Below are 26,990 nucleotides of genomic sequence, written 5' to 3'. Positions count from 1 at the left end.
CAAAAAAAAAAAAAAAAGAAAAAGAAAAAAAAAAGACTACTATGAAAGACTACTATAAAAGAAAGACTACCTGCCAACAAATTGGATAATCTACAAAAAAATTGGATAAATTCCTAGAAACGTAAACCTATCAAGACTGAATCATGAAAAAACAGAAAATCTCAACAGATCTATAACTAGTAAGGAGATTGAATCAGTAACTAAAAACTCCCCAACAAAGAAAAGCCCAGGACCTGACAGCTTCACTGGAGAATTCTATCAAACATTTAAATACGAATTAGTGTAAATCTTTCTCAAACTCTTTCAAAAAAACTGAAGAGGATCACTTGAGCCCAGGAGGTCGAGGCTGCAGTGAGCTACGATCACACCGCTGCATTCCAGCCTAGGCAACAGAGGCAGACCCCGTTTCTTTTTAAAAAAAAAAAAAAAAAAAAAAAAAAAATCAATTGTGTTTCTATACACTAACAATGAATTACCTGAAAAGAAAACTAAGAAAATAATGTCATTTATAATAACATCAAAAAGAACAAAATACTTAGGAATAGACTTAACTGAGGAGGTGAAAAACTTGTACATTAAAAACTGTAAAACATCTCTGGAAGAAATTAAAGAAGACATAGGAAAGAGATCCAGTGTTCATGGACTGGAAGACTTTATATTGTTAAAATGTCGTTACTGTCCAAAGCATTTTAAAGATTCAATGGAATCCCTATCAAAATCCCAATGGCATTTTTTTTCCAGAGATAGAAAAAACAATTCTAAACTTTTTACACAGAATCTCAAAAGATTCCAAATAGCCAAAATAATATTTAAAAAGAAGCACAAAGCTGAAGTCTTCATATTTCTTTTTTTTTTTTTTTTTTTTTGAAATGGAGTCTCAGTCTATTGCCCAGGCTACAGTGCAATGGTGCAATGTGTGTGTGTGTGTGTGTGTGTGTGTGTGTGTGTGTGTGTGTGTGTGTGTGTGTGTGTAACCTCCGCCTCCTGGGTTCAAGGGATTCTCTTGCCTCAGCCTCCTGAGTAGCTGGGATTAGAGATGCCTGCTACAACGCCTGGCTAATTTTTTTTATTTTTAGTAGAGACGGGGTTTCACCACGTTGGTCAGGCTGGTCTCGAACTCCTGACTTCATGATCGTCCGCCTCAGCCTTCCAAACAGCTGGGATTACAGGTGTGAACCACCACACCCAGCTAATTTTTGTATTTTTAGTAGAGACAGGGTTTCACCATGTTGGTCAGGCTGGTCTTGAACTCCTGACCTCAAGTGATCCACCTGCCTTGGCCTCCCAAAGTGCTGGGATTACAGGCGTGAGCCACCGCACCCGGCCTATATTTCCTTATTTCGAAACTATTACAGGATGGGCATGGTGGCTCACAGAAGTAATCCCAACACTTTGGGTGGCTGAGCGGGGAGAATCGCTTGAGCCCAGGAGTTGCAGACCAGCCTGGGAAACACAGTGAGACTGTGTCCCTATTTTTAAAAAAAAAGATTACAAAGCTCCAGTATTCAAAATAGTTTGGTACTGGCATAAAGACCGACAGGAAGACCAACGGAACAATAGAGAGCCTGGAAATATACCCTCACATAGAAGGTCAAATTATCTTCAACAAAGGTGCCAAAACTACACAATGAGGAAAGGATAGTTTCTTCAACAAATGTGTTAGGAAAACTGAATATCCACATGCAAAAGAATGAAAAATGGGTCCTTATTTAACATGATATACAAAAATTGACTCAAAATAGATTAAAGACCTAACCGGCAAGGCCGGAAACTAAACTCCTAGAAGAAAATAGAGGGAAAAACCTTCACGACATTGGATTAGACAACGATTTATTGAACGCGACACCAAAAACACAGGCAATAAGAGAAAAAATAGGCAAATAAGACTACCTTAAACTTAAAAACTTCTGCACATCACAGAAACAATCAACAGAATAAAAAGATAACCTGCAAAATGGGAGAAAATATTTACAAGCCATATATTGGGTAGGGCGTTAATATCCAAAATAAAGACCTCTTATAACCCAGTAACAAAAAAAAATTAACCCAAGTTTTTAAATGGGCAAAGGACTTGAATAGACATTTCTCCAGAGAAGATAAACAACCAACAATCATATGAAAAAATGCTCAACATCACTTTCTTCAAGGAAATGAAAATCAAAACCACAATGAGGTACTACTTCACAGCCACTAGAACGGCCATACCTTACTTACATCCATTAGAATTTTTTTCTATATCAAAAAATCAGAAAATACGTGTTGAAGAGGATTTGGAGAAATTGGAATGCTTGTGCACCACTGGTGGGATTGTAAAATGATATAGCTTCTAAGGAAAATAGTACGGAGTTTCTTCAAAGATTAAAAAAATAGATTTACCATATGACCGAGCAATTCCACTTCTGGATATATCTCCAAATGAACCGAAAACAGGATCTCAAAGAGATATTTGTACACTCATGTTCACTGCAGCATTACTCACAATAACTAAGATGTGGAAGCAACCAAATCCCCACTGTTGTGGAACAGATAAGTAAAACATGGTATATACATACAAAGAAATATTATTCAGCCTTAAAAAAATAAGGGAATCCCATCATATGCTACAACATGGATGAACCCTGAGGACACTGTGCCGAGTAAAATAAGCCAATCACAAAAAGACAAATACTGCATGATTCCAGTTATATGAAGTACTCAAATTCATAGAAGCAGGAAGTAGAATGGTGGTTGCTGGAGGCTGAGAGGAGGGGGAAATGAGTTGTTGTTCAACAGGTATGGAATTTCAGTCACACAAGATGAAGAAGTTCTAGAGATCTGCTGTACAATAACATGCGTACAGTTACCAATACCGTAATATATACTTAAAAACTGTCAAAGGATAAATTTATGCGTTTTTTAACCACAACAAAAATATGTTATGTAGTTTTTAAAATTACATCTGCATTCTGAGCCTTTCTATAAGGCTTTCTACATGCTGGATTATAGGAAAGTTTTGTGATGTTTTCATCTGGCACTTTTTCTTTTTTTTGAGATAGAGTTTCACTCTTGTTGCCCAGGCTGAAGTGCAATGGTATGATCTCGGCTCACTGCAACCTCTGCCTCCCAGGTTCAAGCGATTCTCCTGCCTCAGCCTCCTGAGTAGCCAGGATTACAGGCACCCACCACCACCCCTGGCTAATTTTTTGTATTTTTAGTAGAGATGGGGTTTCATCATGTTGGCCAGGCTGGTCTCAAACTCCTGACTTCAGGTGATCCACCCGCCTCGGCTTTCCAAAGTGTTGGGATTACAGGCGTGAGCCACAGTGCACGGGCTCGTTTGGCACTTAATGGTTTCTTTTTTACATATAGATCTCTGATTTTTGAAGTTTATACTTTTTTTTTTGAGACAAAGTCTCACCCTTTCGCCCAGGCCAGATTGCAGTGGCACAATCTTGGCTCACAGCAGCCTCCGCCTCCTAGGTTCACGTGATTCTCATGCCTCAGCATCCTGAGTAGCTGGGACTACAGGCACTCACCACCATACCCAGCTAATTTTTTTGTATTTTTAGTAGAGATGGGGTTTCACCATGTTGGCCAGCCTGGCCTCGAACCCCTGACCTCAAGTGATTTGCCCACTTTGGTCTCCCAATGTGCTGGGATTACAGATATGAGCCACCACACCTAGCCTGAGGTTTATGCTTATACATGGTATGAGATATGGAGCTAATTAATGTTTTTCCAGCTGTCCTAGTGTCATTTATTTAAAAGTACATTTTTGTCCTGGTGATTAGTAATGTAATCTTTATTGTATACTAAATTCCCAGATATACCCGTCTAGCTCTGAACTTGTTACTTGTTATTCTAGGTCTGCCTTCTAATCTGTGTGCCATACTAAACAGTTTTAATTACAGTCTCTATAGGATGTTTTAATATCTAGTACGTGTAGTCACTCCTTGTAGCTTTTCTTTCTCAGTGTTCTCTTAGCTATTCTTATATGTTTATTTTCCCAAATGAACTTCAAAAATGAGTTTTCTAACTCTATAAATAAATTTGATAGCTTTTATTGGCATTAGATTAGATTTATAAAGTAATTTAGACAGACCTGGCGTCTTCATGGTGTCAAACTGCCCTAAGAACAAGGGATGTCTTTCCACTTATTAGGTCTACTTTTTTGTCTTTCAGGGTTTTAAAGTTTTTTTCATAAAGGTTTTAGACATTTCTTAAGTTTATTCCTAAATATATTTTACCTTTATTGCTTTTGTAAATGAAGTTTGCTCTACTATTGTATCTTTTAACTGCTTATTATTTGCATATATTAAGGTTGTTGATTTCTGTACTCATTTTATATCTTGCTGACTAAATTGTTTTAAGTTAATTCTGTCATTGATTCTCTTGAGTTTTCTAGATAAATTATCATATAAACTGTAAATACAGTTTTAATTCTTTTCGAATTCTTACACTTCTTACTGATTTTTCTTGTCCATCTGCACTGGCAAATACCTATGGTACAATTTAAATGTTAGTATCTTTAGGATTTAAAAAAAGCCCTCGCGGCTGAGGCGGGCGGATCACGAGGTCAGGAGATCAAGACCATCCTGGCTAACACGGTGAAACCCCGTCTCTACTAAGAAAAACACAAAAAAATTAGCCGGGCGTGGTGGCGGGCGCTTGTAGTCCCAGCTACTCGGGAGGCTGAGGCAGGAGAATGGCGTGAACCCGGAAGGCGGAGCTTGCAGCGAGCAGAGATTGCGCCACTGCACTCCAACCTGGGCACTCCAACCTGGGCGACAGAGCGAGACTCCGTCTCAAAAAAAAAAAAAGAAAAGAAAAAAAAAAAAAAAAGCCCTCGCAAGTAAGGGGGGGGGGGGGGTAAAAAAAAAAAAACAACCCAACTTAAAAAAAAAAATAGGGGCTGGGCGCGGTGGCTCACGCCTGTAATCCCAGCACTTTGGGAGGCCGAGACGGGCGGATCACGAGGTCAGGAGATCGAGACCATCCTGACTAACACAGTGAAACCCTGTCTCTACTAAAAATACAAAAAATTAGCCGGGCATGGTGGCAGGTGCCTGTAGTCCCAGCTACTTGGGAGGCTGAGGCAGGAGAATGGTGTGAACCCAGGAGGTGGAGCTTGCAGTGAGCTGAGATCCGGCCACTGGACTCCAGCCTGGGCGACACAGTGAGACTCTGTCTCAAAATAAATAAATAAATAGGCTTAGGCAATGGACAGGTAGTTTACAGAAGCACAAATGGCCAGTAAACATATCTCCAAATGTCCAATCTCATTAGTAACAAAAGAAATAATACTTTTACCACCAAGATAAAGGATAACACTGAAACATTTCTTTTCTCATCTTTCCCAAAAAGATTAAGTGGAATATGTTATTTTTAGTTTCAAAGTAGCTGCTCCTATTCTTTTTTTTTTTTTTTTTTTTTTGAGACGGAGCGTTGGAGCGTCGATCTGTCGCCCAGGCTGCAGTGCAGTGGCGCGATGTTGGCTCACTGCAACCTCCGCCTCCTGGGTTCAAGCAATTCTCCTGCCTCAGTCTCTCGCGTAGCTGGTACTACAGGCGCACGCCACCACGCCTGGCTAATTTTTGTATTTTTAGTAGAGACGGGATTTGGTCAGGCTGGTCTCGAACTCCTGACCTCAAGCAATCCACCTGCCTTGGCCTCCCAAAATGCTGGGATTACAGGTGTGAGCCACTGTGCCCGGCCAGCTGCTCCTATTCTTGGCTTATTTTTACAAAGTGGTTAGCATATGATCCATGAGTGGCACAGCTGAGCTTTAAGGACCAGGGCCAGAACTCAGACCAAGTGCCCTTACCTGTTAGGATTCTTCCATAGACAGACAGATAGGGACAGAGTGAATGAAAGGCAGACGTGTAGGTGGGTTGAGTCATAAAGCAGAGAGGTATAGCTCAAGGAATTCCTTGCAAGCCAACAAGCAGTCGTGCCATTTTTCCTTAATTTCTAAGGTATTGACCTCTTGCAGAGGCAGCAATGACTAAATTCTGAAATAGGATATCACAACACTAATTAGGGCACTACTCTGTGCAGGGTGGAGTAGAAAAGGAGGGAATATTTGAATTTTCCATTTCACATTCCCTTGCCTTGATAAATTATGTTTCTCCTGCCTGGAATATCCAAATAACTATCCATCCTTCAAAATGGCTCAGACATCACCACCTCCATTCTGAAGCCCATTCTTGACACTGTATGCCTTCCCGTCTCCCTCTTCTGTATCACCTCTGTACCTTGTTTTGGGGGGGGGGGGAAACTCCAGCTTAGGCAACATGGTGAAACCCTGTCTCCACAAAAAATACAAAAATTATCCAGGCATGACAGGGTTTGTCTGTAGTCCCAGCTACTCGAGCTAAGGAGGGAGGATAGTTTAAGCCCAGGAGGCGGAGGTTGGAGTGAGCCAAGATTGTGTCACTCCATTTCATCCTAGACAACAGAGTGGGACCCTGTCCCCCACCCCCCTCCCCCAAAAAAAAAGACAAACAAGAAAAACAGATGAAAAACTCCTGTGTTTTCATCTATGCTTCTCTATCAATCTAACATTTTTCTCAAATTGTAGGAAGTCTACAATAAATGCTTGCTAAACTGAATTCAACTTACCTTCCACAGCATGAGGAATATATCAGAAATAAAATGATCTTGGTGTGCCAGTGCCAGCCATCACCAGATCAGAGATTAGATTTGGACAGAGACAGAAAAGTTCACAATTAGGGTGGCAAATCGAGTTAGTACTGCATTTAGCTCCCAGTATTAAATCAGAAGAATCCATACTTAGAGTAAAAGTCATTAAGAACAATAACTGGGCCAGGCATGGTGGCTCACACCTGTAATCCCAGCACATTGAGAGGCCAGGGTGGGTGGGTCACTTGAGGCCAGGAGTTTGAGACCAGCCTGGCCAACACAGGGAAACCTCATCTTTATTAAAAATACAAAAATTAGCTGGGCATGGTGGCATGTGCCTGTAATCCTAGCTACTTGGGAGACTGAGGCATGAGAATTACTTTAACCCAGGAGGGGGAGGCTGCAATGAGCCAAGATAGCACCACTGCATTCCAGCCTGGGCAACAGAGTAAGACTCTGTCTCAAAAATAATAATAGAGCGCGGAGGCTCACGCCTGTAATCCTAGCACTTTGGGAGGTCAAGGCAGGCGGATCATGAGGTCAGGAGTTCAAGACCAGCCTGGCCAATATGGTGAAACCCCGTCTCTACTAAAAATACAAAAATTAGTCAGGTGTGGTGGCACGTGCCTGTAATCCCAGCTACTTGGGAGGCTGAGGCAGAAGAATCACTTGAACCTGGGAGGCGGAGGTTGCAGTGAGCTGAGATCACATCACTGCACTCCAGCCTGGGCAACAGAGTGAGACTCCGTCTCAAAAAAAAAATTAAAAAAAAATAAATAAATAAAATAAAGTAAAATAAAATAAAATAAATAAACAATAATTAAGACCTTAAAATCTTAAAACCTATCTTTAAAATTTACAATACCCATAAATTTTGTTATTTTACTATAATAAAAGATTGAAAAAATACACATTGCAAAAAGATCTAAACATATATAATGCTAAAGTGAAAACTTTCCCTAGAGCCACTGCTTCCCAAAAATAATCCTGCCTCAATAGTTTGGTATATATTTTTCCAGGTCTCCATGTCTATAAACATAGTAGCATATGTTTATATTACTATAACATAATAATGCTATAAATATTACAATTATAAGTATAAACATATTATTTATAAAAATCAGATTATATGCTACATACTGTCTTGCCTTTATTATTTAAAAAGTATATTTTGGGCTGGACACAATGGTTCACCACTGTAATCCCAGCACTTGGGGGAGGCCAAGACGGGAGGATTGCTTAAAACCAGGAGTTCGAGACCAGTGTGGGCAACAAAGTGAGATCCTATCTCTACAAAAAATAAAGTAAGTTAACCTGGCACAGTAGCATGTGCCTGTACTTCCAGCTACTTGAGAGGCTGAGGCAGGAAGATTGCTTGAACCCAGGAGTTAGAAGCTGCACTGAGCCATGATTGTGCCACTGTACTCCAGCCTGAGCAACAGAGTGAGACCCTGTCTCAAAAAAAAACAGGATTTTATACATCCTTCCATATTTGCACAAATACATCTACCTCATTTTAAGTTAACGTTCATAAAATTCTATTGTGTGAACATTCTATGACTTATTTAACCATTGTACTATACACAATACTACAACAAACATCTTTGTACATGTATGTCTATATCTTTGTGCACACGATTGTTTATATAAAATGAATTCCTAGAAGTAGTATTTCTGGATAAAGAACATGACTATTTAAAATTTTAAAGATATTGCCAAACTGTTGGGCTATTACTTTTAAGACATCACCAACTTATTTTTAGTTCTGAAATGAATTATGCAATTGTAGTGTCCTTGGAATTTACTTAGTTGAATCACGATTGCATATTTAATTGAATCTATGATGCCATCTTGTATAAAACATTCTGATTTTAGGTATGTTAAAAATGAGAAAAATGTCCTCCTTATATTAGAAGGAAAAATGATTCCTAGCTGTCTTAGGAAATGATTAATCACTTCTACTGAGAAAGTAACAGACAACAGCAAATCAAATTCTTACATTTATTAATTAAAAAGAGTACATTTCCAAAAGTATTTTTATGTGATATGAAACATGTAATGGCAAACTGGACAAAGCTAGGGAATTACACACATTCAGAAAGCTTTAGAAGGCCTGTAACATTTGGATAATTAGTAATTACAGAGCATGTTTTCCCTGTCACAGGCATTCACAGCAACAGATTACAAAACAAATCAAGCCACCCAACTATTTTCTAACATGATAAACCTTGACCCATACGCCAGTGTCAAAAAGAGATGTTCAGTTATCTATTAGAAAAGACTCTTATTGATAAGAACGGGCAGCTCTCTTAACTGAATTTGACTCACTGAACACCACACAATTCATCTTGATCTTTGATAAAGAAGTCACTTCTGGAGTTCAGTCCCCAGACACAAGTGACTTTGGACATCTCTCCCAGAAGCATGTGGAAGCTGGGTATCATTTTCCAGTATTCATGTTTGAGCTGAATAAGGTAATACGAATACTCCCTTAATGTCCTGTTTTATTTTTGTTGTTTTGTTTGAGGTACCTAACTTCTCAAGAGATTAACATCAAGGGAGTCAGAATGACTTACAGTAAGATCACTTTCCATCTCATGCATTAATTTGTGTTTTCTACATTTGAGACCATACTATGTGTGTGCAGGGAGGTGCATCATGCCTGGATGTGCAGGAAAAAGAAATATACTAATAAGGTAGTATACTTGAAATTAAGCTCCCTCTTGGCTAAAGCACAAAGAATGGAATCAGGTCAGATAATCTAAACTCTGAATAAAGAAAGGTAAGTTCTTTATACAGTGTCTGAAATGTGAACACTAAGTCTATTTAGATTTGATTATGATTGGTTGAAATGTTATAGGTGTTAATAAGCCTCCATCAAATAAGAAAGTGTTTTATAATTACACTTACCAGCATTAATATAAAATCCTTCTTATGTAGCCATCACTTTATTCTGAATTCTTGCAACTTTTATTAAACATACCCTAAATTCTTCAGCTATTTTTGCACATGACATGTAAATGTAACCCTTTCTATGACTGGAGTAGCAAACAGATATAAGTTCAGCTCCCATCAACCTCCACTACTTATCTGCTCCACCTCTGCAGGGGCTGCGTGTCTCTTCTCAAGCGATCCTCCTGCCTCGGCCTCCCTGAGTGCTGGGATTACAGGCATGAGCCACCCCTGCTGATTTCTTTTTATTCGGAGAAGCCAGAATTCTCAGAGACTCAATTTCTTTCACATTCTGAGCTTTCTTTCATTATTTAGTTGAGCAATTCCTAACATACTGAAAAATTTTATTTTCACCCAAAGTCTATGCTTGCATCCTCTTTTTACGTTCCCTTCCTGATAGGATTGCAGGACCCTCATAGCTTTCAATATCTTCAGGGTTTTTAAACCACTTTTTCTCCCCTACTTCACCTCGTTCTGGCCTACTTTTTGCTACTATCCTTTAAAACACAAACACACACACACACACACACACACAGAAAAACTCCCAGTGAGATGAACATACAATTGTTACAAACCCTCTAGTACACCTGCACCTAACCAACAATCTCCACAGTCAGCTGACGAGTATCTGATCCACAGCATACACTTTCTAATACTTGGGATAATCAAAAAGCAATGGTGCAAAAGAGCAGGGACTACAGATCACAGCTGGGTTTTAGGAGGTGAAGCTCAAAATTTCATAGTACTAAATAAGCTCACAAAAAACTTTTTTACATTTGATTGGCTTGGATATAGAATGTTGAAAATCACCTTTTTGGATCCTTAATAATCCTTTATTACATGCTATAAAAACAAAGAAAAAGGAAGGTTAAAAAAATAAAACACACACACACACACACAAACTCCCAGAAGGCCAGGGATGAAAGCTGTGAAGGCTAAAAACCCTTCTGGACAGGTTGAAACATGCTGCTGCTGAACCCTGGGCTCCAGCCTGAAAAGGCAACACTAGGTGGCCGGAAAATCAGGCTCAGGTGATTGGCAACAAAGGGGAGCACCTGAATGCTTTGCTACTTCCAGCCTTCCCTTTCTCTGATCCATTCCTTAACTAGTAACCACTATGTGTTTTTTTTTTTTTTCTGAGACGGAGTCTCACTCAGTCGCCCAGGCTGGAGTGCAGTGGCGCGATCTTGGCTCACTGCAAGCTCCGCCTCCCGGGTTCACGCCATTCTTCTGCCTCAGCCTCCCGAGGAGCTGGGACTACAGGCGCCTGCCACCATGTCTGGCTAATTTTTTTTGTATTTTTAATAGAGACGGGGTTTCACTGTGTTAGCCAGGATGGTCTCGAACTCCTGACCTCAAGTGATCCACCTACCTTGGCCTCCCAAAGTGCTGGGATTACAGGTGTGAGCCACCACCCTGGCCTACTAGTAAATACTTCTATTCCCTTCTTTCTGCAAAATATCTGTTTAGCTCTTATATATGGAAGGCCCTGTGCCAGGCACTCCAGTCTACAGCTGGAGTGAGCTACTGGAACCAATACAAATCTGATGATGTTACTGCTCTGCTGAAAATCCTTCAGTGACATTCAAGATCCCACAAGATCTGGTCTCTGGTAATCCTTCTAGCCTCATCTCCCACCTCTTTCTGACCCTTGCATTCTAAGTTCTGAACACTATTTCCCTGGCTAACTCTTGTTTCTCTGCCATGACTCAGCTTAAATGTCTTGTTCTCTGAGCAAGCCTCTCCTATCACTCAAGACCAGTTTAGGTATAAAATTACAACCTCTATTTTTTTTTCCCCTGACTGAACATTTCTCATCCTTTTCTCCTTCTGTGTGTGAAAATATGTATCTAGTAAAATCAGCTCACAAAATAGCTGATGTAGCTCTTCAACTGTGTCCTTTTCTCATTCTCTCTAAAGCAGTTTTTGAGAGGATGTGATATAGACTGTGTTTTTCAGTTCAAGAAAACGTTAAGGCAAACTTGGTCAGTACAAAGAAGACAAAAATCTGAAGAAAATAAATAATATCCCCATTAGTCTTTTTGCTTAATTCTGCCACTTCTTAAAACAAGAAACGTGCTGCAGAGACTACTCTTGGTGCAGTGGACAGGAAGTGGGCATCGGAAGGGCCTGCTGCACCACACGTGCTCTAGGGATCTACCAGTCGCTCCTCTGCTTATCAAAGCCACACACCTGGTACTGGCTGCCAGGTGGTCCCGAGCACAGTGCAAGCAGGAGCATGCTCCCGCTGCCATACAGGCACACCTTGCTCCTTCCCTTCCTGTGGGTACTTCTTGGGTTAGAAGAAATAACTAATTTGAAATTTCATTGTGAGTTTTCTTTCAGCTCCATCAATTAAGAGAGACTAGTTATGCAACAACTCTGGCAAACACAGAAGGGCCTGCCTCTTCCAATAGAATCCACTGAGCTCTCCTAGTACCACCCACGAGACCCAACCCTCCACTTTCTTATTTACTTATTTATTCACATGGCCTTTGTGCTTGTATGCTTGTCTGGCTCTCTTCTTAAACTGTTACATTCCTTGAGGGCAGAAACAGTCTTTATTTTTTTTTGAAATGGAGTCTCACTCTGTTGCCCAGGCTGGAGTGCAGTGGTGGGATCTCAGCTCACTGCAACCTCCACCTCCCGGGTTCAAGTGATTCTCCTGCTTCAGCCTCCTGAGTAGCTGGGATTACAGGTGCCCACCATCATGCCCCGCTAATTTTTGTATTTTTAGTACAGACGAGGTTTCACCATGTTGGCCTGGCTGGTCTCAAACTCCTGACCTCAAGTGATCTGCCCGCCTCAGCCATCCAAAGTGCTAGGGTTACAGGCGTGAGCCACGTCGCCCAGCTGGAAACAGTCTTATGTGCTGTTCCATTTCCAGCAAATTACTGAGTACCTACTATACCTGATACATAGTAGGGTACAAAATAAATGACTGGTGAATGAGTTGATATAAAACTGTTGGTGCCTCATAGGGAAAAAAAAAACAAGTATTAGAAGCTCTCAGGATACACAGTTCACACTACTGGTAGGAAAACGACTCAGCTGGCCATTCTGCGGCTCCTCACCTGATCGATAGCGCTCATCCCTGGCTCCCCCGGATCGAGTTCGGTGGTACTTAGAGGGAGCAGAAGTTTGAGCTGCAGATGGAGCAGGTGTCTGGTTTCTAGGTTCTTTCTGTACTGCTGAATCAGTTTCTAAAAAAGGAAGTTTAAAAGATGGTTATCCAGTAACAGTAATAGCTAACATTTTCTAAAGCACTTTAAGCATTCTCACAATACTCTGAGCTAGGTACTATTACCCCATCTACAGTAAAGGGTTAGAGTTTCAATATAAATACATAAATATGATGCAAAGACATCCAAACTAAAAAATATCATCTTAGAGCCTTAAATGTCAACAGGTTGATAGGAGAGGAATAGCAAGATGACAAATGTAAATTACAAGGCCATTCCAGAGACTCCAAGGAGAGGCAGTAGTGATGGGGAGTTGACTGCATATGATCCCCAATCCTAAACAGTGAGACAACGAACAGCTTGGGGAGCCTTAGCTACCATACCGTCAGTCACTCCAGATAAACATAATACAAGCAAAAACGGTGATTATGCAAGCACAGCTTCAAGTCAAGTCTATTAGCCCCTCTTCCAACTGGACTCATCACTGACCCTGCCCTGTCCCCATACTCTGCCCTCCCAAAATTTACTGTCTTATCAAGAATATGGGGGTGGGGTAAATAAACAGAAAAACACTAAGTTCTGATGTTTTCCTGCCTTTTTATCTCAAATGACTAATTCCAAATCTGTTTCTTAAAAAAAATTACAATAAGAAAATTTAACGAGATGTACGTTTTTAACAAAATTTTGAGTGTAAAATACAGTAGTATTAATATCTTATTAGTATTAATAAGGCACGATGTTATAAAGCAGAACTTACTAATCTTGCATAACTGAAACTTTATACCTGCAGAACAGCAATGCCTCATTTCCCGCTCCCTATATCCCCTGGCAACCACCATTCTACTCTCTGCTTTTATGAGCTTGACTCTCTTAGATATCCCATATAAGAGGAATCATGCAGTATTTGTTCTTCTGTGACTGCTTTATTTCCCTCAGCATAATGTCCTCCAGGTTCATCCATGTTGTCACATATTGCAGGATTTCCTTAAGGCTTAAGTTTCTGAAATAGCACCCGGTTATGCCCAGCAAGGCAGCTTACACATAGCAAATTAAATGCCCAATATATTAAGATGTCACCTACACAGCAAATGTACTGCTCCAGACCCCAGCTGAGAATCAGCCTATAAAGCAAAAAAATTAAGGAAAAAAAAAAAAAGACTCAAAGCAGCGGTCTGGGGAGTATAAGCAACAGTGCCACACACCCCAGTAAAGACTGATGGCATCAAAGTATTACAGGAACTGAGATTCATAATGACAATGTTATATCATTTAAAAAGAAAAAAAAAAGCAGGTAGCATGCTGGAAAGGCCATGTGTTGAGGCTCTAGTCAATAGTTCCGGCTGAGCCCAGCCATCCACCTGCCCTGTCAAGGCATCAAACATGTGAATGAGCCATCTTGGACTGTCCAGAGCAGCCCATCTACTAGGTGAGGGGGAAGACAACCACTGAATGACCTCAGTTGGCAACCATATAGAGCAAAATAATCACCAAAATTAGCCCTGCCCAAATTCACGCCTGTAGTCTCAGCTACTTGGGGAGGCTGAGGCAGGAGAATCACTTGAACCCGGAGGCAGAGGTTGCAGTGAGCCAAGATCGTGCCACTGCACTCCAGCCTGAGTGACAGAGCAAGACTCTGTCTCAAAAAAAAAATTGTGGAGACTTATTCCCACCTTGGCTCACCTGCAAAGGCAGTGATTTATCATGAATGGAGGCAGGAAACAACATACAGGTTGAACACCCCAAATACCCAAATCCAAAACTTTTTCAGCTCCTGTCTAATGCTCACAGGAAATGTTCCTGGAAACATTTCTAATTGCCAATTTTCGGATTTCAGATGTTCAACTGGTATATAATGTAAATATTCCAAAAAAAAAAAATCTGAAACACTTCTAGTCCCAAGCATCTCAGATAAGGGCTACTCAACCCGTACCTCAGGCCTCATCAAAAAGAGGTAGGAAGGAGTATGGGGGCATGGGAGGACAGCACGGCATTATTTAACAGCATATGTAATGTCAGCTGGGCAGGCAAGATGCTGCCTCAAGGTGAATCATTCCCTGACCATGGTTTCACACTCCAACTAGATCTCAGAAATTACCTGGGGTGCTAAAATACAGATTCCTGTGTTTTGAATAAGATATACACAGTGTCACTGCCATGGTGAGGAAAAGCTAAAAGCAAAGATGAAACTTAACTACATGTATCAACATAATGAAATACTATATGCCATTACCAATGAAAAATATGTAGACTATGCAGATACTTCAGTCCAAATAAAGCCATGCCAAGTGATAAAAGAACATAAAATATTATGTACACAATATAATTATAACTGTATGTAAAAACTATTTATATACAATTATAAGGGTCAGGTGGGACATAAAAATCCCAAAGGTATTTGGATTGAGGTACTCTGTTTCTTTACAATTTCATTGTTCTGCTTACAGAATGAATTACGCATAAAACCAAAGTAATTCTAAAAGACAATACAAATATGTGCTGGAATGGAAGCTGCCAGACTCACAAATTAAGTCTTCTTTATGACTTCTAAATTCTAGCACAAAATAAACAGAGATCCGAAGAAAAAGACAACTTGCTGATTATTACAAAGCAAGAGCTTCAGTTTCTGATCTTTCAGTCTGTTATGCAGAATATCCACTAGAGGTCACCATTATGTTTAAATAGTGATGTTAAAAGGTTTAGTAACAATAAAAAGTACACATTTTAGGTTCAAAAACATAAAGCCTTCCTTCTCAATGATCAATATGTATGTAATTTATTGTCTCTTGGCAGAAACATACATCAGAGTCTAATATGTTTCTACTGTTTGACTATGGTAGAGATGATCATCTGAAAAAAATGGTATTTAGTAGCAAAAAACTACACATTTCCACTCAGGAAGATGGAAGGAAGCCACCAGCCTCCACATGTTATCTTTTAATTCTGCTTATGATGTAACAGACATTCTCACCTGCAAGAGTAACACAGTGAAACAGGATGCTCTGAGAACCAAGGAACCTAATAGTGCAACTTCTGGGAGTTGAACAGAGCAGACGTGCCTACTGTTCTTGGTGCTAGTGTCCAGAGAAGAAACACATTAAACAAGTGGTCACCATGTGTATACCTTTGACCTTGTGATACGTGCTAAGGAGGAAAAGAATAAGGGTCTCCCAGCCCACATAATGAGGATTTAACTTGTATTAGAGTTTCAGGGAAGATGAATGTCTGTTGAAAGGAGACAGTGATGCAAAACTTAACTAGGCAGAGAGAAGGAAAAGCCACTTTATTCAAAAGCATGGTGTTTGTAGAAGCCCAGTGAGGGAGAAAAGCCTAGGCAAGTCTAAGACCAGTGAGGCTAAAGATACAGCAAAAGGGCAGAGTGTTACAAAATAAGACTGGACTAGAAAACTGGCATCAGGTCACTTGTCCTAAGCCGAGTGGGCAGTCTTTGAAGAGATTTACAGGAAATGACAGAATATCAATGATAATAGTATTTCCATGGCTCTTGCCTATTACCATCTAATTACGTCTTCACAACAGCACCATGTGATAGATACTATTAACGAAGCAGGATGCCCGTTACAGATTTTTCCATAGTGAGAGGGAACCAATAATCCCCTTGAATCATTATAGGGCCCTCACTCCCACCCCATCCAAGGATGGGTAAATGTACCTTGATTGAGAGGCTAGAGCAGCTGTGAGTAATTGAGGAACGTCGTCCTTTGAAGGGTCGGTGATTAACCTCACTGCCTAGAGAAGGCAAGAGAGGAATGAGAGTGCTGGTGTCTGGAGTCTGGAAAAGGGGCCACCTGCCTGTTTTCCAGGGGTAGACTCTGTAAGGAGAGCAGGTTGGGAGCTCCGGGTCTATAAAGTGGTAGGTGTCTGAACAGATCTTGACCCAGAGCTTCCTTGGCCACTTGACATCAGGAAAATGACAGTGCATGAGGCTAAAAGAGCCAACACCAGGAGCTCTGCTCTGGGAGTCCAAGTAGAGTACCTGGCTCCTCCTCCATAATGCATCAGAGTAGCTGATGCAGGGAACAGGCTCAGCATTACTGGCTGGTCACACAGTGAGGACCAGTTTTTCAGCAGCACACTGTGAGATGATGGAAAGCAAACAGCAGACTGTGGGGATCCTTCCCCTTTGGGTGTGAAAGCTGGATCTACCATCTCTCCTTTTGCACTGCCTATATAATCTCTGAGGGTTCTCAGACAATTTAGGAGGAAAAGAAGCCCCAAGAAGAAAATACTGGACTTCCTTCTGATGAGATATACGGGGGCAGATATAATTGCAATGTGTGCTCCAATTCATAGTGATTCTAATATCATCCAAACCAAACAAATGAAAGCAGAACGGGGACTGGAAAAAAGATTCTACGTTCTTTCCATTATGCTATGAGCCTCATTTGGGAAGGAACTTTTAAATCAAAATGAGACAGATAAAACAAAATAGATTCCACTCCTCAAACCCTATGCATACATACATACACAGAGGCACATTGCCTACTGAGTATTTATAATTGGAAACGTTCTGTGGCATTCCAAAATGCTGTTCCTGATTTCAAAAACTGGTTTTAAGTTCATGTCCCTTTGAATTTCCACAGTACTTTGTTTAGAGCTCTCCTATAGTACTTATTCTACTCTCTTTTATGATCCTCATTTGTGTAACTGTCATCTCTCCTGCTATAGTGTAAATAACTTGAAGTCAGAGGCTGGTCTTAAGCATCTTGTATCTCCTATAGTAACTGGTCCTTGGTCTTTCATATTGCAAGCATTTAGTATTTTAATTAAAATAAATAATTAAGATCTTGTCTGTCTCCTCACCTCCACCAATAATAGTAGTTGGCTGGGAAAAATAAACACAAAAATGTTGAGATAGCCATTTAAAATTTACCTAAAAATCCTGCTTATTTGTGTATCTCCAATTCATATAAGTTATATGCAAAAATGTGTGCCTCTATCTTCATATACTTACACAAGGACATTAAGGAAAATAGGGTTACAGACTACTCCAGGAGGCATTATTAGAGGCTTGAGAGAGAGAATAAAACACAAGGGTTTTCCTTTGTTTCATTTTAACTTGATCACACTCGCACCCTTGAACAACTTCAAAGGCAGGACTGAACCTAGAAGAACTGTGATGAAAGGGGCACGGAGCACCTGCCAAGTGCAGTGTACTTATAAGAACTGGAACACCAGGGACTGCCACTCAGCACAGTAAGCAGCAATCACAAAAGGAATCCACGTTTGGGAAAAACCTTTGGGTCACCAGAACTTCTTATCAAGACAAGCTAAAGAACATCAACAAATATTAATAACTATCTTCATAAACTTATTATTTATCCCTAAAAAATAAGTAGGCAGGAGTCTGGGGGAAAAAACAATGCAGAAACATATAGGTCAAGAAAGAAAACGTGAAAGGTAAGATCTTATTCTGAAGCAGGAGATAAACACAATTCACTTCAAAAATGAAGTGAAAGACGGAAGCAAGTCACAGGATGAAGGAAGAAAATCAAATACACAAAGGTCACAAATAATCTCAAATACAGTAAGACAAAACAGAATGAGCAGTATCCTGCCTCTCCTTTTCTTTCTGCTCATTTCTGTTATAAATCTTGTAGTACTATTTAAAATAGATGCACCAACTTCATTTGAAAATTAAACAAATGCTAGAATATCATTTGAGAATTGATATACTCTGCACAGCCTCTTGAGATTTAGTAGGTCTAAATTAAAAGATCTATTGAGGGTGGAGACAAGTTGCCAGGATCAATCTACAAGAGACCACTCTACAACGTGTAGAGTGCCCTGCTTCTTGTATTACCTAACACTTTTATCTTCATAGATGTTTACTCAAGAAAATGCCAGAAATTCTAAATGCTCTTTCTTTTTAGTTGTGCAAACATTTATAGAACATCTACTACATATCAGGCACTAATGCTAGAAACTGGGGACATGAAGAATAAAAAAAATAAAAAATAATGTTCCTCCAGTAGGTGAATAAGACACACAAACAGACCACAATCTATGGGATGGCCAAAGACAGCTCTTTTAAAATGCAACTCAGATAATGGAAGTGGGGACTATTTATAGGGCTGGTCAAGGAGGGCCTCTCCAGGACTTCCCTAATTGAACAAACCCCTAAGTAGAGTGACGGAGCAAGCCAGGTAGGTTCTGGGCAGTGTCTTGTCCCATGCTGTCTCCTTGGTGTTGAAACAGTATTTGGAACACAGCAGGCACTCAGTAAATACATACTGTCCTTAGATTTTGTCAGTAACCCCTGTAACTTTAGAATGAACTCTTTTTCTATTAAAGCTAGCTGGAATTATCAGTTACTTGTATCCAAAGTATCTTAAAGATTAGACCACAGGACCAGCACAGGGAAATTGCCTTTCTACACAAAATCTTCCATTTTCCTGCAACTCCAAGAGTAGCCAAGAGTGACTAATTTACAGAGAAGTTAGAATGCGTGTGGTTTGAAACTTCAATTCTTTGGGCCATGCCAAAAGAAAGAGTCAATTTCCTGGCCGCTTCTCCCTGGAAGTCTGCTAATTGAGGCATGTGGGAAGCTTTATACTTGGCCACAGTAGCTTCCAACTACTGAAAGATGTTCTGTAGACCATTCCTTTCAAAGAGCAGACAGCTCAGAATGAGCAGGAGATGGGAGGTGTAAATCTGCCGTATCTTCATTTCTCTCATGCCTCTCAAAGTGGGAGCGTTTTGAGGCCCTGAATTTTTCATCTTTAATCTTATAAATTTTAATTTATTGTTAAAAGACAGCATGACCCTTAAATACCAGAAGGTATGACTCTTGTTTAACTAAAGAAACAACTGGCAGTTCCAATGCTGGGAGGTTTAAGTGATTTTTTAGGGTAATTTTGAAGCAGATTTTTGCCATAAAGTGACTTTAGAACCTAATCCCTATGATGTTACTGAATTAAGTTAGTTTTTCTTATTTTTGGAGACAGGGTCTTGCTCTTTCAACCAAGCTGGCATGCAGTGGCACAATCACGGCTCACTCAGCCTCAACCTCCCAGGCTCAAGCAATCCTCCTGCCTCAGCCTCCTACTCAGGAGCTGAGCTCCTACTCAGCCTCCTACTCAGGTCCCAGCTACTCAGCTGGGACCACAGGTGTGCACCACCACACCTAGCAACTTTTTTGATTTTTTTGTAGAGATGAGGTCTCACTATGTTGCCCAGGCTGGTCTCAAGTGATCATCCTGCCTCAGCCAACCAAAGTGTTGGGATTACAGGCATGAGCCACTGAGCCCAGCCAGCCATGCTTAATATTAACCAAACTTGTCCACACTAAATTTCTACTACTTCCTTTTTCGGTTTATTTTTTGCATGTTATTTTTCCTTACACAATGACATGTTACTCGGGCCTAATGTTCTAAAAAGATGAAACGCATCATGAATTTGCATGTCATCATTGCACAGGGGCCATACTAATCTCTATATTGTTCTAGTTTTACTATATGTACTGCCAAAGCAAGAACTCCATTACTTAACTATTCAAATATTTTCTTCAAACTTGCATTATCTTCCATATTTCCTGTTACACTGTTAATTTTTTCTGAAGTCCTGTTTTAAAGATTTATGTAACATTTGAGAAATGAAATATAAAATATACACAAATATGCAACCCAAGATAACTACAGATCAATTCCACACACACACAAAATCATTCACAAGGCAGGGAGAGGTGGCTCACACCTGTAATCCCAGAACTTTAGGAGGCTGAGGCAGAAGGATCGCTTGAGCCCAGGAGTTTGAGATCAGCCTGAGCAACATAGCAAGACCCTGTCTCTAATTATTTTTATTTTATTTTTTTAAAAAGACATTTATTCAGCGTCACGATCAGACTATTACATTTAGCAATCAACAGCATGGGTGCAAAAAAAAAATCTACATTAAAACCCTTTGTTGGAATGCTTTACACTTTCCACAGAACAGAAACTAAAATAACCTGTTATACAATTAGTCACAAATACAGTCCTCAAGTTTTTTTGCCCATACACATGAGTATTTGTCTAAAACATGTCTTCTTTGTAGCAGCTAGGCCCTGCCACCACTGTGCTTGGCTGAGTTCACAAATCTGTTGTAACCTGTAGCTTCCCTGTCACTTCTCTGGCTCTCCTCTCCTGCTAAGCTTTGTTTCCTAATTAAAATCTTCTGCCACTGCCATAGCTACTGCTGCTGCTGGAACCGCCATAGCCACCTTGGTTTCGTGGTTTTGCAAAGTATTGGCCTCTACCGCCATAGGGGCCAGAGCTTCTGCCTCCAAAATTTCCTCCCTTCATGGGTCCAAAATCTGAAGACTGATTGTTGTAATTGCCAAAATCATTGTAGCTTCCACTACCTCCAAAATTGCTTCCATCATTACCAAATCCATTATAGCCATCCCCACTGCCACCATATCCACCACCACCATGGCTGCCACCAAAGCCACCACGACCACTGAAGTTTCCTCCACGACCAAAGTTGTCATTCCCACCGAAACCACCTCCATGACCTCCACCAAAGTTTCCAGAACCACTTCGACCTCTTTGGCTGGATGAAGTACTTGCCATCTCTTGCTTTGACAGGGCTTTTCTAACTTCACAGTTGTGGCCATTCACAGTATGGTATTTCTGAATGACAGTCTTATCCACGGAGTCATGGTCGTCAAAGGTTACAAAGGCAAAACCCCTTTTCTTGCCACTGCCTCAGTCAGTCATGATTTCAACCACTTCAATTTTTCCACACTGTTCAAAATAATCTCTTAGGTGATGTTCTTCAGTGTCTTCTTTAACGCCACCAACAAATATCTTTTTCACAGTTAAGCGGGCACCTGGTCTTTGAGAATCTTCTGAGACAGCTCTCCTTGGTTCCACAACTCTTCCATCCACCTTGTGTGGCCTTGCATTCATAGCTGCATCCACCTCCTCCACAGTGGCATATGTGAGAAACCCAAAGCCCCTGGAGCGCTTGGTGTTTGGATCTCTCATTACCACACAGTCCGTGAGCGTTCCCCATTGCTCAAAATGGCTCCTCAGGCTCTCATCGGTTGTTTCAAAGCTCAACCCTCCAATGAAGAGCCTCCTCAGCTGTTCGGGCTCTTTAGGAGACTCTGACTTAGACATGACGGCAGGGTGAAGAGAGACTTTAACAATGCTTCTTCGGCGGCGTCCACGGGTAGAAATCACTTTTTTTTTTTTAAGAAAAAAAATCACTCACTAAATTTTTAGGTAAAGAGCATGTGCACATAATAATCCCAGTAATAAAATGTTATAGTATTAACTTTTTATTTAAAAAGATACTAGTGATTAGGCCAGGTGCAGTGGCTCACACGTAATCTCAGCACTTCGGGAGGCCAAGGGAGGCGGATTACTTGAAGTCAGGAGTTTGAGACCACCCTGGCCAACATGGTGAAACCTTGTCTCTACTGAAAATACAAAAATTAGCCAGGTGTGGTAGCACATGCCTGTAATCCTGGCTACTCAGGAGGCTGAGGCAGGAGAATCACTTGATCCCGGGAGGTGGAGGTTGCAGTGAGCCGAGATCACGCCACTGCACTCCAGCCTGGGTGACAGAGCGAGACTCTATCTCAAAAATAATAATAAAAAATAAATAAAAAGACAGTAGTGAGAATGTTACCTTTTGTGTTTTTTTTTTTTTTTTTTTTTTTTTTTGAGACAGAGTCTTGCTCTGTCACCCAGGCTGGAGCGCAGTAGCACAATCTCGGCTCGCTGCAACCTCCGTCTCCCAGATTCAAACGATTCTCCTGCTTCAGCCTCCCAAGTAGCTGGGATTACAGGCATGCGACACCATGCCTGGCTAATTTTGTATTTTTAGTAGAGATGGGGTTTCTCCATGTTGGTCAGGCTGGTCTCGAACTCCCAACCTCAGGCCCACCTCAGCCTCCCAAAGTGCTAAGAGTACAGGCGTGAGCCACTGAACCCAGTCCGACTCTACTAAACTTTAATAAAGTTTAATAAAGTTTAAATTTGCATTCCAATGCCATTTAAAAAGTCAAACTAGGCAGGGTGTGGTAGCTCACACCTGTAATCCTAGCACTTTTGGAAGGTGGAGGCGGGAGGATCACTTGAGCTCAGGAGTTCAAGAACAGCCTGGGCAACATAGTGAGACCTTCTCTCTATTTAGGGGGAAAAAAAAGTCAAATTAAATGGCTTCCTTCAAAATTTACAAAGATATATGGGGTAAATATGCCAAAGGGTAATCTCTTCTTTTGACATGGAATGTGTATATAACATAAATTACCCAACCCTACAACCCACCCCTTTTTGGGAAGGACATTGTTAATGAACAAAATGGTCAAATAAAGTGAAAAACACAAAATGAAAGAATTTACCACTGAGAGACCCTCACTAAAGTATTTGGCTACTAAAAAATGTGCTTTAAGAAGAAGAAAATTGAGCCAGGCATGGTGGCTCATGCTCGCAATCCGAGCACTTTGGGAGGCTGAGGCGGACAGATCACTTGAGGCCAGGAGTTTGAGACCAACCTGGGCAATATGGTGAAACTCCGTCTGTACTAAAAATATGAAAATTAGCTGGGCGTGGTGGCACAAACCTGTAATCCCAGCTACTGGGGAAGCTGAGGCACAAGAATCGCTTGAACCAGGGCTGGGCGTGGTGGCTCCTGCCTGTAATCCTAGCTCTTTGGGAGGCCGAGGTGGGTGGATCATGAGGTCAAGAGATCGAGACCATCCTGGCCAACAAGGTGAAACCCTGTCTCTACTAAAAATACAAAAATTAGCCGAGTGTGGTGGCAGGCGCCTGTAATCTCAGCTACTTGGGAGGCTGAGGCAGGAGAATCGCTTGAACCCAGGACATAGAGGTTGCAGTGAGCCAAGATCGGGCCACTGCACTCCAGCCTGGCGACAGAGGGAGACTCCGTCCTCCCCCAAAAAAAAAAAAATCGCTTGAACCCATGAGGTCCATGGAGGTTGTGGTGAGCAAACATCACAGCACCGCAATCCAGCCTGGGCGACAGAGTGAGACCCTGTCTCAAAAAAAGAAAAGAAAAGAAAAGAAGGAGGAGGAGGAAACTGACCTGAGAAAGAGTGAGGTAAAAGAAAGAATAGTAAAGAAATGGATAGTAACTATTGTTAATCACATAAAACAGTAACTGATAGTTGAAGGTGTACTAAAATAAAGGTGATACTAAAATGTAAGATAAGAAGTGGTGGATGGCCAGGCACGGTGGCTCACACCTGTAATCCCAGCACTTTGGGAGGCCGAGGTGGGTGGATCACCTGAGGTCAGGAGTTTGAGACCAGCCTGACGAACATGGAGAAATCCTGTCTCTACTAAAACTACAAAATTAGCCAGGCATGGTGGCACGTGCCTGTAATCCCAGCTACTCAGGAGGCTGAGGCAGGAGAATCGCTTGAACCCAGGAGGCGGAGGTTGTGGTGAGCCAAGATAACGCCATTGCACTCCAGCCTGGGCAACAAGAGTGAAACTCTGTCTCAAAAAAAAAAAAAAGAAAGAAAGAAAGAAGTCGTGCTGGTGATCAACATCAAAGCATTCTGAAGTCCTTGTGTCCTTTAAGAGAATTAAGATGCCTAATAACTATGTTTAGATTTGTTTTTTAAAGCCTTAGGATAAAAAACACCATAGGGACAAACACAGTTACTCATGAAAGAAACAATTTACAAGGAAGATTATAATTCTTAATTTGAATGTACCTAATAACATAGCTTTAAAACATATAAAGCAAAACTTGACAGAATTACATGGAAAATTGACAAATCCACAGATCTGTCAGAGAGAGAGAGAGAGAGAGAGAGAGAGAAGAAAGACAAGAGGGGAGGGGAGGGAAGTGGAGACAAGCAACATAAAGCGGGGGTTTACAAATAAAGAGAATATTATAAATAACTTTGAAAATTAAACAAAACAATTTCCTAGAAAAATTGAGTTTGGCCAGGCGCAGTGGCTCACACCTGTAATCCCAGCACTTTGGGAGGCGGAGGCAGGTGGATCACAAGGTCAAGTGATGGAGACTATCCTGGACAACATGGTGAAACCCTGTCTCTACTAAAAATACAAAAATTAGCTGGGCGTGGTGGCACATGCCTGTAGTCTCAGCTACTTGGGAGGCTGAGACAGGAGAATCGCTTGAACCTGGGAGGTGGAGGTTGCAGTGAGCCGAGATCGCGCCACTGCACTCCAGCCTGGCAACAGAACAAGGACTCCGTCTCATAAAAAAAAAAAAAATTAAGTTTACCAAAACTGGCTCAAGGAGAAACAGAAAACTGATAGAGCTTGGTAACAAAAGAAGGGAAGGAAGACAGGGACATTGAGGATGACTTTTAAGCCTGTAACTTGCTGGGCTTATGAATGTGGGTTGTATTCACTCAGAAGGGAAAACTAGAAGCACAGGAGCAGGTTGGATGTTGTAGTTGGTTTACTGGGGAATGCGTGCAGGGAGGGGTTAGTAATGGTGGTAGAGGCAGGGTGCAGAAGTCATAAATTTAAATTTTGGATATGTTGAAATGGTGATGCCTTTAAGGTATATAAGTGGAGATGTTAAGTATGCAGTTGGATCTATGGATCGGGGGCTCGGAAGAGATCTGGGTTGAAGATACATATTTACGAGCTACCTGAATTCAAATGATAATTAAAGTCACAGGTGTGGCTGAAATAATCTAGAGAGATACAGCATTGGTTCTCAAAGTGTGGTCCCTGACCACCAAGCTCAACGCTACCTGGGAAATTAACAAAAATGCTTATTCTCAGGCCTCACCCTGGACCAGATGAATCAGAAACCCTGAAAATGGGGCCCTGCAGTCTGTGTATTAACAAGCCCTCCAGTGATTCTGAGGGCTTGCTATAATTTGAGAACCACTGATATGGAGTGAGAAGGCAAGAAGTCTTGGTCCTTGAGAAATCTAACATTTAACAGACAAAAATGAGCCTGTAAGAAAGACTAGGAGCAGCAGGAAGTGAAGGGTAAGAAAATAAGAAGAGTGGGTAGGGCATGGTGGCTGACGCCTGTAATCCCAGCACTTTGGGAGGCTGAGACAGGTGGATTGCTTAAGCTCAGTAGTTCAATACTAGCTTGGACAACATGGCAAAACCCTGTCTCTACAAAAAAAAATACAAAAATTAGCTGGGTGTGGGAGCTCATGCCTGCAGTCCCAACTACTTGGGAGGGTGAGGCAGGAGGATCGCTGGAGCCTGGGAGGCAGAGGTTGCAATTAACCCAGATCACACCACTGCACTCCAGCCTGGGCAACAGAGCCAGACCCTGCTCAAAACAAAAACAAGAATGAAAGAAAAGAAGAAGAGAGATTCAAAATAAGAGTTTTGAGAGACAGGGTGCTGAATACTACTGAGATTAGATGGCAATGGCTCCAGAAGGAACTAAAACGGGCTGAGAAGTGAGCATTTGAGAAAATAGTGTAAGTATAGACAGTTCTGAGCAGTTTGATTAGAAAGGGGCAACAAAGAGGGTGAAAATGGAAGTGGCTGACAAGTAAATGGAGGATTTTTTTTTTTAAATAGACAGTAATAAGCATGATGAACTGCTGAGGGACGAATATGGCTGAGAGAGAGTGACTGTACGAGACAGAGAGAATGACTGTACGACAGAGATGAGGACCTGACAGCAACGGCATACCAAGGGGGCAATGCAGTTGTCTGCCTCAGCAGGAGAGGTCTTTATTACAGCGTTTAGAATTGCTGCACACAGTGATACTTTTTAGTAAAAAGCAGACCAATTTTTTGTCATTTTCATCATTGTTTTTTATATTTTTATTTATTTATTTATTTTTGAGACGGAGTCTTGCTCTGTGGCCTAGGCTGGAGTGCAGTGGCATGATCTTGCTTCACTGCAACCTTTGCTTCCTGGGTTCAAGCAATTCTCCTGCCTCAGCATCCCGAGTAGCTGGGATTACAGGTGTGCAGCATCACGCCCGGCTAATTCTTGTATTTTTAGTAGAGATGGGGTTTCACCATGTTGGCCAGGCTGGTCTTGAACTCCTGACTTCAGGTGATCCACCCGCCTCGGCCTCCCAAAGTACTGGAATTACAGGCGTGAGCCTCCACGCTCAGCCCATCATTGCTTTTTAAGTTCTCTACAGATACTGTGTGCCTTACTGACTGCACCCAGGTAGACTGCTCTCATTGTCCTTTCCTTGGTGCCATTGGATAGTATAAGGTTTGGGGAAAAGGAGGAGGGGTTGGGATCTAAAGCATAGGTAGAAGGACTGTCCTTGGCCAGGAGCAA

At 41.3% G+C, this 26,990-nt stretch overlaps 1 protein-coding gene, 1 non-coding gene and 1 pseudogene across 7 annotated transcripts in view; all 3 read right to left on the bottom strand.

The window, feature by feature from the left end:
- Positions 1-26,990, bottom strand: part of DIP2B (disco interacting protein 2 homolog B) — a 252,843-nt gene that overhangs the window by 97,275 nt on the left and 128,578 nt on the right. For all 6 annotated transcript variants that reach the window (XM_054442807.1, XM_054442806.2, XM_054442810.2 and 3 more), the window contains exon 3: positions 12,648-12,776. In XM_054442807.1, coding sequence (XP_054298782.1) covers positions 12,648-12,776 — 129 coding nt within the window. The remainder of the gene's footprint in view (positions 1-12,647; positions 12,777-26,990) is intronic.
- LOC129011002 (U6 spliceosomal RNA) lies at positions 20,148-20,251 on the bottom strand. The gene has a single exon (XR_008493148.1). It is a non-coding gene; the product is annotated as a U6 spliceosomal RNA (small nuclear RNA).
- On the bottom strand, positions 20,606-21,930 carry LOC129009599 (heterogeneous nuclear ribonucleoprotein A1-like; annotated as a pseudogene).

Source organism: Pongo pygmaeus, chromosome 10, assembly GCF_028885625.2.
Source record: "Pongo pygmaeus isolate AG05252 chromosome 10, NHGRI_mPonPyg2-v2.0_pri, whole genome shotgun sequence".
Lineage (NCBI taxonomy): Eukaryota > Metazoa > Chordata > Mammalia > Primates > Hominidae > Pongo > Pongo pygmaeus.
The sequence above is the reverse complement of the archived record's forward strand: the minus strand, read 5'-3'. Positions and strand labels throughout refer to the sequence as shown.